Source organism: Oncorhynchus mykiss, chromosome 27 (genome assembly GCF_057628025.1).
Source record: "Oncorhynchus mykiss isolate SJ-2025 chromosome 27, ASM5762802v1, whole genome shotgun sequence".
Taxonomy (NCBI): domain Eukaryota; kingdom Metazoa; phylum Chordata; class Actinopteri; order Salmoniformes; family Salmonidae; genus Oncorhynchus; species Oncorhynchus mykiss.
The window spans coordinates 15,297,503-15,310,275 of NC_143048.1; the positions used below are offsets into that span (position 1 = coordinate 15,297,503).

The 12,773-nt window shown below is 42.1% G+C and overlaps 1 protein-coding gene across 4 annotated transcripts in view; it reads left to right on the forward strand.

Moving 5' to 3' along the window:
• LOC110507624 (A-kinase anchor protein SPHKAP) overlaps positions 1–12,773 on the forward strand; it is an 82,966-nt gene that overhangs the window by 22,208 nt on the left and 47,985 nt on the right. For 2 of the 4 annotated variants that reach the window (XM_021587725.3, XM_090224526.1), the window contains exon 1: positions 3,019–3,313. The exons of the other annotated variants lie outside the window; for them this stretch is intronic. In XM_021587725.3, coding sequence (XP_021443400.2) covers positions 3,279–3,313 — 35 coding nt within the window. In that variant the 5' untranslated portion in view covers positions 3,019–3,278. Of the gene's footprint in view, positions 1–3,018; positions 3,314–12,773 lie in introns of those variants that run through there. 4 annotated transcript variants of the gene reach the window in all.

Genomic DNA, 12,773 nt, shown 5'->3' on the forward strand with positions numbered 1-12,773 from the left:
CACACACACACACAACCCTTTCTACAGAGGGTTCTACATGGAACCCAAAAGTGTTCTACCTGGAACTTAAAAGGGTTCTTATACGGGGAAAGAACCCTTTTGGAATGCTTTTTTCTAAGAGTGTAGTGTCAGTTGTGTTGGGTATGTATGAGTGGCCAGTGGGCAAAATTCTAAAAGGCCTATGTGAACAGCTCAATGTTCACACACACCCTGACTGTCTGTCTGACTGATTGTCAGCCTCTGGGTGACCACTGTCACTCACAGTCTAACACACAGATAAACATACATACATACATACACACACACACACACACACACACACACACACACACACACACACACACACACACACACACACACACACACACACACACACACACACACACACTCACAGCTGTCACTCACAACACTCGCTGACTGATTCGAATGCGAGGGACAGCGCTAACCGCTAGCCAATGCAGTCTAACGATCTGACCACTCTACCACTCTGTCTGTCTGTGAAGAGGACAACACGTCTGGTCTGACTGACAGACACCCACGGCTAATGGCAGAGGGGAAACAAAGCCTGTGAACAACAGGAAGTAGCTGTATTTGAATACAAACAGCTATACTTACGAACAGGTAAGGCCTGTGTCATGAATACTAACACCTGTCTGACTGAGAGAAAGGTGTTTGAGAGACGTGTTTGTTTGGAGAGAAACATGACTGGAGAGAGCAGTAGGGATTGTGATCGAGTGGTAGTAGTCATAGGGACTGACAGGGCATTTATAGCCCTAAATCACAAATGTTTATTTGGCATGGTGGAAGCGGTGTAGCAGTGTTGAACAGTGTGCGTGTGTGTATGTGTCTGTGTTTGTGTGCTTGCGTGCATGCCTGACTGTGTGTGTGTGTGTTCGGCCACACTGGTGCAGGTGAAATAGAAGGGAGATGGAGGGCTACGTTAACTTGTAGAATACAATAACGTCTCTGTCTACTGCTGTTTGGACCAATTGTCTTTGGTAATAAAGGTTGAAGGAAAATTACTATTCCTGCAGAGTAGATGGGATGGGAGTGTGTGTGGGTTGAGGTGTGTGCTTGAGTGGAAGGCGAGACGAGGTGACTAGGGAGCCTTTTGTGTAGGTGTGTGTGTGAGAGAGAGAGAGAGAGAGAGAGAGAGAGAGAGAGAGAGAGAGAGAGAGAGAGAGAGAGAGACTTCCAGTATGACTTACCCAGAGGGGAACAGCAAGGTCACTTCACACTGCTTGTCCTCTATGCAGCATGGGGACTAGGGAGATTGCCCCTCAGGCTACAGTACAGTTGAACATACGGCTGTGATGGTGATGAATTTGGGGACTCACAATTAATCTTACTAGATTTACCTTGGTTTGACTGTGGCTTAGATTTATGACTATGGTGACACTGTGATGAACTGTAGCAGCCTATGTAGAACATCCATTTACAATACAACATTTGGCAATATAATTTATGTCACAACTTACAAGTATTTTTATGTGGAGAATGTGACTCATTTACAGTACACCCACTACTCTAACACATACACAACAAAACAAGCTACAGCCTGGCAGGACCCTGGGCCCTGCTCTCTACATGACATTCAACCCTCCAACACTCTCACACGCAAACATATACACACACAGGCACACACATCCACACCTCCCTCTGCAGACTAATGGTCCTATTACCCTGAAAGGTCGGTTAAATCTCCTAGCACAAGGAGGAGAGGGGGGGCGTGTTGCAGTGGCCATCGGGTAAAGAGAGCAACATTCCATATCACTCTGAGTGACTGAGGCACCAATTGGTATTCATGAAGAATCCTTAAGATGTTGTTTTCTCAGAATTCCCCCACTGATCATTTCAGCACGGTAATGTGTGTGTGTGTGTGTGTGTGTGTGTGTGTGTGTGTGTGTGTGTGTGTGTGTGTGTGTGTGTGTGTGTGTGTGTGTGTGTGTGTGTGTGTGTGTGTGTGTTGGGGGTAAAAATAGGGCAGAGGCTTTTTTATACATCAAAACAGGGGTAAAATTGCAGTCATTGTGACAAATTGACACCATAGCTCCACAGGGCTATTATTGGTCTTTATAAAGTGAATGATATAAGAACAGTAGGCAAAGACAGGAGGGAAGGTTCGCTTGTTATTAGGATTCATACATGTATGAAAAATCAAGTTGCTACGTGACCACAAATGACATAGGCCGCGTTCCTCAGTTAAGGCCGAGGCGACGCAAAAACAAACGGTGGCTTGCCACGTCATCGACCGTGTCATCGACTGACAAAAAGCTATAACAGCTGATACTTAAAATACCTATCCAGGCGTTGTTAGATCTTTCAGGTGTCAGCAACATCTAAGCCATGGAAGGCAGACTTAGCTTCCTCTGCTATCTACATTGAGTGAGATCAAGCAGTGAGATATTGAATGACATGGATAGGCTACTCTGATATTCTAGGCTTCTCTGAGCTCTGTCACAGAGCAGTTTCCATCAGAGCTATTAAAGTAGATGTGTCCTGTTGCCTTGGCATCAGGTCTAGATCAAACCCTGTTGTGATATAGGGCATATCCTGGTCAACAAACAGATACATTGGTCTGTCTGACCTTGTGCTGCCTGCTGTGGTTCAGGAGCTGACAACTGTACTGACACCAGTGGATTACTTAAACCATCCTTTGTTCAACCTTTTTTAAAAGGGGAAAACACCCTTGAGGTTAAACACCTCTTTTGAGAGTGTGACCTTGTCTTAACAATGTTGCATGTGAAATAAGATTAGAACTGTAAAGCAATCTAATATTGTTAGTTTATGGTAAGTAAGGAGCAAGACATAATTCAGCCTCCTACCAATAGCCTAATAAAATACAGAGGCTTTATTTTGTGCCCATGATGAAAATGTAGAGAAGGGTTATTTGTCTCTTATCTTCAGCAGCTCTTTTCCTTTTGTTAAGGGGAATCTATTGTGTGTGTATGTTTGTGTGTGCCTGCGTGTCTTTGCTTGTGTGTTTTATTTATATATATAGATATATATAGATATGCTGGGAGAGGCTATGCTCCCGCTCCTCTTCAAGCGGACTTTCATTTTGCTGCTGGCTGCGCGCTGTTAATGACCGTAGTATACACACTCGCCCTATGAAGTCACGGTAGCGTCACGGTAGCGCTGGAATTTCTCCTCTCCTCGGTCCGGGGATGTGCATCTGGACAGGACTGTGTCCTCGCGACGGCGACGCGCCGCATTCCTCCGCTCCTCTCCTACGGAGGACATAAAACCCCAGACTCCGGTAGCTTATCTTGGACGGGATGGCCGGTGCTAAGTGCCTTCTGAAGACGCCGAGGTATGTGTACGGAGCGTGTTAATTAATACCGCGACTGTTGCGAGAGTTTAAACCAATTGCAGATTATCCTTCAATTGAATGGTCCCGTATTGACTGTAAATACATTTTAGCCTATCTAACCTTTTTTTCGTTGCAATGCAATTGGTTGTTTATGTGTAAATTGCAAAACTGCAATAATGTAGCCTAAATACGGTAACAATGTTTTGAATTGTATTTTTTGGTACAGTAGCTTGTATCAGCACACCCTGCACAGAGTAGTAGCCTGTATCAGCACAGCCTGCACAGAGCAGTAGCCTGTATCAGCACAGCCTGCACAGAGCAGTAGCCTGTATCAGCACAGCCTGCACAGAGCAGTAGTTTAAACAAGTGCTGTGCTCCAGCTCTCGAGCTGTCGACTCAGAGGACATTAGGAAAAATATACAACTGAAGCAGGAAAACACAAGATCGATAATAATCTAGCCAATAAATGGAATTACATTTTTCCAAAGATTATGCATTTCATCTGTCTACGTATTTTAAGTATCAATGGATTTTAATAGCCTAGACTACTAAATATGTGTTATGATTAATTGAATTATGAAAAAATTGTGCAAACACTGTGTCGTGCAGCTAACCAAAAATGCCCACTTTGCCACGCATATGGAGACATAGCCTAACCATCTTGGTTCACTTCAATGGGCAATACAGAGTAGCCTAAAGACAAACAAATGTCAATCAATGCATAACCTAATACTTCATGCATTAATTTGATTGGTTTGCCAGGGGCAGACTTGGACAAGAATTCAGCCTTGGCATTTTATCCACACCAGCCCACATCACTGAGCATGGAGCCAACTCACCCCCCTTCTCTGGTGTCACTCTGCTTCTTCTTGTTCTCTGTCTGTCGGTCTGTCTGTCAGCTTAAGCCACAATGCCTATAGGCTTTCATTATAAAAGCCAAGCTAACGACTTGGCAATGTTGTAAATTAGTGCCTGTCATATGCACTGGCGATTTTAGCATGTAAATCGTGGTGGGGCAAAAAAAATAATGTGGGATGCATGCCAGCAAAGCCACTACACAACACTAAACAATACATTCATTGCGCTATACCACTGCTACACCTGGCTATCAGCGGAGCCTTGTCTGGCAGCGAAACAGTTCATTCAGCCTCATTTACTACCTTTAAAAAAACATAGCTGATATGGCTGACTTGCTTAAACAAATGTGGTTTCTACTGACAATTGAGATGTACAAACTATGGCATAAGGGGACGACAAGCGGATAAGAGGCAATCCGTAATTTTGATTAAGACAATAATGAGCGAGCTAGGACGGACTAGTCAATATAACTATTTGTTCAGCACTTTTGAAATGTACAGTGACAGAATTCAGAACATGGGCAGTTCTTACAGTGTTCTCCCTGTACACCAAGTCAGGATAAATAAAGGGGGCATATAAGCAGACAATGAGAGCTCTTACAATAATCGATGATTACATTTCTCAAAAACAGGTTATAGGCCACATGTGCACCACCAAGTCAGAACAGTTGGCGAAATTAAGAGGTGAAAATAGACCAAATTATTAGGGTGAGGCACATGGGCTACTAACAGCTTACTGCACAACATACACTTAGTATTACTTTCTTAGCTACAGTATACATATCACATCATTTATGCAGCAGCATACAAGACATGTTTGGACTCACCTTGTTGTGCTGTGCTCACTTGAACAGGAAGGTGGCGCGGCGTTCCTTCGTGGGCAAATTTTGTCATCAAACTTTTGACATCAAAGTCTGGCATTCTCTGGATTTATGGTGCTTTCAAGACAACTGGGAACTCGAAAATAAAAGCTTGAATCATGATGACATCAGTGATCTTCAGGTCGTAGCTCTAGAAAGAGACCCGAGTTCCCATATTTACATTCTGATTTACATTCTGAACATATTTTTCCAGTCGGAGCTTGTTTTTCCAGAGTTTCCAGTTGTCTTGAACTCACTAAAGTCAGATTCGGCAGTTCGGAGTTAACAGTTGTTTTGCGTGCAGCACAAGTCATTCTTCATTGACAGCATGGCCAATTTTAAATGTTTATCATTTTAAGCTTGGAAAAGAGACCCTTAAATCTTAGACTTGGGACACCCACAGCCACTCCACTGAATAGCAGGCTAATGATTGCTTTGCAATGCTTGCAGTTAGCCAATGATTCCTTCCAAACCACTCATTGTTGAATTTGCTATTTCCAACTTGTTGTGTAATGTTTATATCCAATGGTCGATGAGCACCAATATGTTTTAGCTATAATTTCTCTTCATTATTTCTCTTCATATGACAAGGATTAAAAATGATTTGCCAGTAGATTGTCGACTTGATTCATGATGATGACTGCTAGCTAAGATAGAAAGTATGATGTTGACATGATCAGTCCAATCAATGCTACTGTAGATGTAACGTGATTTGACGTCATTTTATCTGTGGACAATGACCTTGAGCCTTCTTGGATGGGCACTTCTAATTGAACTCTATGGCAGCACCCAAGGGGATAGAATTTTAGAGATCTAACCTTAGACTTGGTGATGATGTGGTGTCCCCATGAGTGACAGAACACTGAGCCAATCATGGCACAACGCTCCGTATTTTCTGCTGGCTTGCCCCACCACCATAGAAAGCACTGAGCTAGGCTGAAACTCCTGCATTTTGGAGCTGCCTTACTCAAGAAAACAAAAAAGAGACCATGTTTGTATGAAGCTTTATTAATTAATTGATACATATATATATATTGTCATTATTTGCAAACTGATATATGACAGGTATTAATGATAAAATAACATGCAAAACAGGCAAGCCTATTTTTTTATTTTATTTTTGCAAAAAATGCTGGGCTCAAAACAGGTGGCCCAAACCTGAATGACGGGTCGCCACTGGTCATATGTGTTCCCCTGAATCAACACCTACCCTAATTGTTAATTACTTTTACAGTGCTCCAGACTAACGTCATTCATTGTCAGGGATCGGCCCCTTCAATTTTCGCCTAAAATGACATACCCAAATCGAACTGCCTGTAGCTCAGGCCCTGAAGCTAGGATATGCATATTCTTGTTACCATTTGAAAGGAAACACTTTGAAGTTTGTGGAAATGTGAAAGGAATGTAGGAGAACATAACACAATAGATCTGGTAAAAGATAATACAAAAAACCAACCATTTTTTTGTATTTTTTTTGGTACCTTCATCTTTGAAAAAAAGGCCATAATGTATTATTCCAGCCCAAGTGCAATTTAGATTTTGGCCACTAGTTGGCAGCAGTGTATGTGCAAAGTTTCAGACTGATCCAATGAACCATTGCATTTCTGTTCAAGATGTTGTATAAAGACTGTCCAAATGTGCCTAATTTGTTTATATATAACTTTTCATGTTCAAAACTGTGCACTCTCCTCAAGCAATAGCATGGTATTCTTTCACTGTAATAGCTAATGTAAATTGGACAGTGCAGTTAGATTAACAATAATTTAAGCTTTCTGACAATATCAGATATGTCTATGTCCTGGGAAATGTTCTTGTTGCTTACAACCTCATGCTAATCAGATTAGCCTACATTAGTTTAACCATCCCGCAAGGGACCCACCAATCCTGAAGAAGTTGAATAAAATAAAATACAATTGTTAGCACAGGTGCTCCCAACTTAAAAAATATTAGGAGTGCAACATACCCATGAGACCTATAGGCCTATACCCTCACAATGGCAGGTGCGCAGTTAGTGCGCACCCCGCTAAATATCTCAAAGCCATATCAGATATCTTGGTTGTAAAATAATTGCTATTGAGCTGAATATTGAGAGTTAAGAAATAAAACATTTAACAATAGCTACAGAAAGCTTAGAGTCTTCTCTCTTCGACAGGGAGGGGACAAAGCTTCCAAAGCTGTTTTTCCCGCAATTGCATTTTTAAAAGTTTTATGATCAGAACACTTTTTTCTCTCGAGCGCATTTGTGTGCATGGGGGAGAGGAAAGTGTCTCGCTCATCACAGCAACATGCCCCAGCGAGGGCACGGGGCAGGACAGACACTCATTACAGGAATCATGAAGATAATGCACATTACTGTTGGTAGGGTTGTGGAGTAACAGATTAACTATAATCCATTATGTGACCAGCAAAAATATTGTAATCAGATTACAGATACTTTAGAAAAACTAGACGATTACTTTCAAATAAAGATGTTTATGGAAGAAAATCTACTCTGTTCTCAATGACATTCAAATCAGCATTGAAAAAAGGCGCAAGTTTAAGTTTGTTCCACCTGAGCGAGTCTGACCACAAGTCAGAGACCACTATGATGACACACATTGATTTATCCTGCAATAGATGTCGTTCAATTGGTAACATACATTTTTGTCTTCTTCTAATCCCTCTCAAGGGGAAGGTAATCTAAAAGTAACTGAATATAATCAGATTACTTTACTGAGTTTGAGTAATCCAAAAGTTATATTATTGATTACAATTTTGTATAGGTAACTAGTAACTATAACGGATTACATTTAGAAAGTAACCTAACCTACCCTACGCTGACTGTTGGACCAAATCATGGTTTTAGCCGCCAAACAAATAGATTGTTTTCAGTAAGGTGACAATGTAGAATGTGCTCTCTGTTTTTTAACCATCCATGATCTTGGCTGTCTAACTGATGACAGAGTCGTAGCAGATCTCTTTGCTAATAACGCGTTTGACTTTGAAGTTTGCGTGAGTTTGAGTTTGCGTGACCTCATCTCAGCCTATCAGAAAAAAAAGCCTTTGGAAAGTATTCAGTCAGACCCCTTGACTTTTTCCACCTTTTGTTTACAGCCTTATTCTAAAACGGATTAAATCAAATCAATTTCCTCAGCAATCTACACACAATACCCCAAAATAACAAAGCGAAAACAGGTTTTTAGACATTTTTGCAAATGTATACCCTATTTACACAAGTATTCAACCATTTGCTATGAGACTAAATTGAGCTCAGGTGCATCCTGTTTCCATTGATCATCCTTGAGATGTTTCTACAACTTGATTGGAGTCCAACTGTGGTACATTCAATTGATTGTACATGATTTGGAAAGGCACACACCATTGTATATAAGGTCCCACAGTTGACAGTGCATGTCAGAGCAAAAACTAAGCCATGAGGTTGAAGGAATTGTCCGAAGAGCTCCGAGACAGAATTCTGTCGAGGCACAGATCTGGGGAAGGGTACCAAACCATTTCTGCAGCATTGAAGGTCCCTAATAACTCAGTGGCCTCCATTGTTCTTAAATGTAAGACGTTTGGAACCACCAAGAATTTTCCAAGAGCGGGGGAGAAGGGCCTTGGTCAGGGAGGTGAGCAAGAACCAGATGGTCACTCTGACAGAGTTCCTCTGTGGAGATAGGAGAACCTTCCAGAAGGACAACCATCTCGGTAGCAATCCACCAATTAGGGGTTTATGGTAGAGTTGTGAGACGGTAGCCAGTCATCAGTAAAAGGCACATGATAGCCCGCTTGGAGTTTGCCAAAAGGCACCTAAAGAATCTCAAATCAAGATTGAACTCTGTTCTGAATTAACCTTTATTTTTAACTAGGCAAGTCAGTTAAGAACAAATTCTTTGGCTGGCCTACACCAGCCAAATCCGGACGACACTGGGCCAATTGTGCGCTTCCCTATGGAACTTCCGATTAGAACCAGGGTGTCTATAGTGATGCCTCAAGCACTGAGATGCAGTGCCTTAGACCGCTGCGCCACTCAGGAGCCCCTGAATGCCAAGCGTCACGTCTGGAGGAGACCTGGCACCATCCCTATGATGAAGCATGGTGGTGGCAGCATCATGTTGTGGGGATGTTTTCAGCGTTAGGGACTGGGAGACGAATCAGGATTGAGGCAAAGATGAACGGAGCAAAGTCCAGAGAGATCCTTGATGAAAAACTGCTTCAGAGCGCTCAGGACCTTAGACTGGGGTGAAGGTTCACCTTCCAACAGGACAACGACTCTAAGCACACAGCCAAGACAACGCAGGAGTGGCTTCGGAACAAGTCTCTGAATGTCCTTGAGTGGCCCAACCAGAGCCCGGATTTCCATCTCTAGAGAGACCTGAAAATAGCTGTCCACAACATACCCCATCCAACCTGACAGAGCTTGAGAAGATCTGCTGAGAAGAATGCTTGTAGTGTCATACCCAAGAAGACTCGAGGCTATAATCAATGCCAAAGGTACTTCAACAAAGTACTGAGTAAAGGGTCTGAATACTTGTCTAAATGTGATATTTCAGGTTTTTATTTTTAATACATTTGCAAAAATGTCTAAAAACCTGGTTTTGCTTTGTCATCATGTTGTATTGTGTGTAGATTGATGAGGGGGGAAAAAACAATTTTATCAATTTTAGAAAAAGGCTGTAACGTAACAAAATGTGGAAATGGTCAAGGGGTCTGAATACTTTCTGAAGGCACTGTACTACAACTTCATATAACGTGTAAAGTAGTCTCAGCGTTGTGTATCAGGTCCTGAAGCTCGGTTGTTGGTGAGTCGAGGGCTCTGCAGGATGGCCTACTGTTTGAAGACAGTAGGTCACTTGGGTCTCTACAGACTCTACAGTCACTACAGACTCTGGTTCAATTCCAGGCTGAATCACAACCAGCTGTGATTGGGAGTCCCATAGGGAAGCTCACAATTGGCCCAGCGTTGTCTGAGTTAGGGTTTGAAAATAAGAATTTGTGCTTAATTGACTTGCCTAGTTACATAAATAAATTCAGGAATTTGCGTCACCAAACATCAGTCCAAAATCTTGCTCAATCTACAGACAAGACACACTAAAACAATAAAATCTCAGCTACCAGATTTCTAAGACATGGTCCTGTCGCCTTTGAAGGGTAATAGCTCTGGCAATGACCACGCTGAGACATGGTCATGCTTTGGAAAAAACAATGCATCAACAAGTCATTCAAACGTCCTCACACATGCATGCTATGAAGGTGACATAGTCCATTTCATTCAAACCATACCTGGTATGTCCAGAAACTGTGAAACACAGAGTATGTCAGAGGAGTTCTGTGAGTCATGGACGATTTTTTGACAGTAGGTTGAGGTCCGCTTCATCTTGTCTTTTACAGTTGCTTCATCAGATGTGTGTATCATCAGCACGATGGCCTTTCGACACTGCCCTTCTTCCCTCAGCCAGTCTTTGTCCGTGAAGGGGTCTCTGTCAGCAGCTGGTCCACCTCCAACCAAACACACAACACTGGTATAAACAGTCCAACCAAACCCCATTACACTGAATTGTGAGAAAACCCCATAAAAAACAAGTCTCACTCCCTTGTGAACACACATTCACATGCTTACACCCTGGCATCCCTGCACCCGAGCGAGCACAAACCATACACACACAAATAAAAGACAAGCTAATTTGTCACTGGTGCATGTTAGAATCTGGAAGAAAAGTTTAACAGTTGCAGGGACTGTGTAATGTTTAATGTTCCTCAGTCACCTTCACATACACAAAGCCGAATAAATGTAATCTTCAATTACAAGAGACCGAGGAGGAGCATGTGAACAACATCAGTGCTATGTTAGACAGCTTTACAACTTGAAACGTTATGCTGTGTTTATCATTTGAACATTTAGTGATGTTGTAGTGACAGTATCGGCAGAATGTGCCTTCAAGACAGCAAAAAAAACATTTACATCACTTCCCCTTGGCCCTATAACCCTATCAATGTGTGCAGATCCATAAGGTGAAAGCTCCACGACTACACTGCTTACATCTATCCACACCCTTCAACCCTGCAAACATCAAAGGGTTAGGGCTAAGGGGAAGTGATAGGGAGTGAATTGGTACCCAGATTTATTTTCACATAGTCCGTCTTGCTTTTGGGGTCGGCTAGCTACGGGAACAAGGAAACTATTCCTCTTGCATATGCCTCCTTCATGTCGTTGTTCTGAACCCCTCCAAAAAGAAAACATACTAAATTGGCAATAATACATGAATGCAAAACATTGATCTTAATGCGTAAAAAAAACGTCATGGTTTACCCATGATCCTCTGTCATATTTGCAACCAATATCTTGATCATATCACGCTTGCTGCGGTCAGCCAAGCTTTTTGTCCGAGCATACTCATTCAAGATCCTTTCACCTCCAGCTTTGCTCTGGAAAATGTCCTCAATCATCTAACAAAAAGCACAGCATACGCAGACCCTAGTACACCAGGATTCTTTATCAAAATATGTTTTATTGATTCCTCACCTCCTTCTGAAATCCCATTTGATAATAAGACCTAATGTTCCTCTCCTAATTCATTGTTCTGTAGTTGGTTTTGAGAACGATGAGAAGAGGATATGAGGAGCCAAGGATTGACAAATTGAGAAAGAGCTCAGTGGTAGCCAGCCATCCTCCTGGAGAGCTACTGTGCAAGCGTTGGTTTCAGCCCTGCTCCATCACCTGGCTATGTCACTAAACTGCACATTAGGATCCATCAAGATTATTTAAGTCGATTAGAGCAGGACTGGAAAAATCCTACATTCACTAAGTAAATCTCCGGGAGTAAACCAACCCAACATCACAAAGATGGAACCTCAGGAAGATCAATAACGTTTTTAGTTATTAAAAGACAATCCTAGAAAATAATGAAAGGCTTACTTTGGCTGGACTATCTTCCTCTGCTTTGCTTTTTCTGTTAGGATTTTGTGTCAGGGTGTCACGTCCTGACCTTAGTTCCTTTTTGATGTCTCTATTTTAGTTTGGTCAGGGCGTGAGTTGGGGTGGGCATTCTATGTGTTGTTCTATGTTTTTGTATTTCTGTGTTTGGCCTGGTATGATTCCCAATCAGAGGCAGCTGTTTATCGTTGTCTCTGATTGAGAACCATACTTAGACAGCCTGTTTTCCCACTATGATTGGTGGGTAGTTGTTTTCTGTCTTTGTTTTAGTTACCAGATGGAACTGTTTCGGTTGTTATTTTTGTTACTTTGTATTTTAGTGTTCAATGCTATTAAATAATATGACGAACACTTACCACGCTGCATATTGGTCCGATCCTTCATACTCCTCCTCAGAAGAGGAGGAAAACTGTTACACAGGGTAAAAGAGTCGTCAGGGTCTAATGAACCACCAACATCCACAGAGCAGCTTGCAGAAGAGTTAACAGAATCTGCCCGTTATATGAATAAATGAAAGCTCGGTTCTCAACAATGCTACAGGGATAATACAACCAAATTGCATATCTGATTCTTTACATTTTGGTTGTTAGTCATACTCTAAACCCCATTTAGCATGCTTTAAATGTCAGGCGCAAATAATCTGCTATGAAATCATTAACCTACAATTATATATGGGATGTTGAGATAAGACATACAATTAATGGGTTCTGATGTGATCTGTGACATGCCACAGAATGCGTGATGTGTGACTCCATCCCTCAAAAGCTTGGACCCCTGGCAAACTCCCCCTCCCAAACGTCTGGCATTTAAACGTCTCAGCGGTGCCCCCT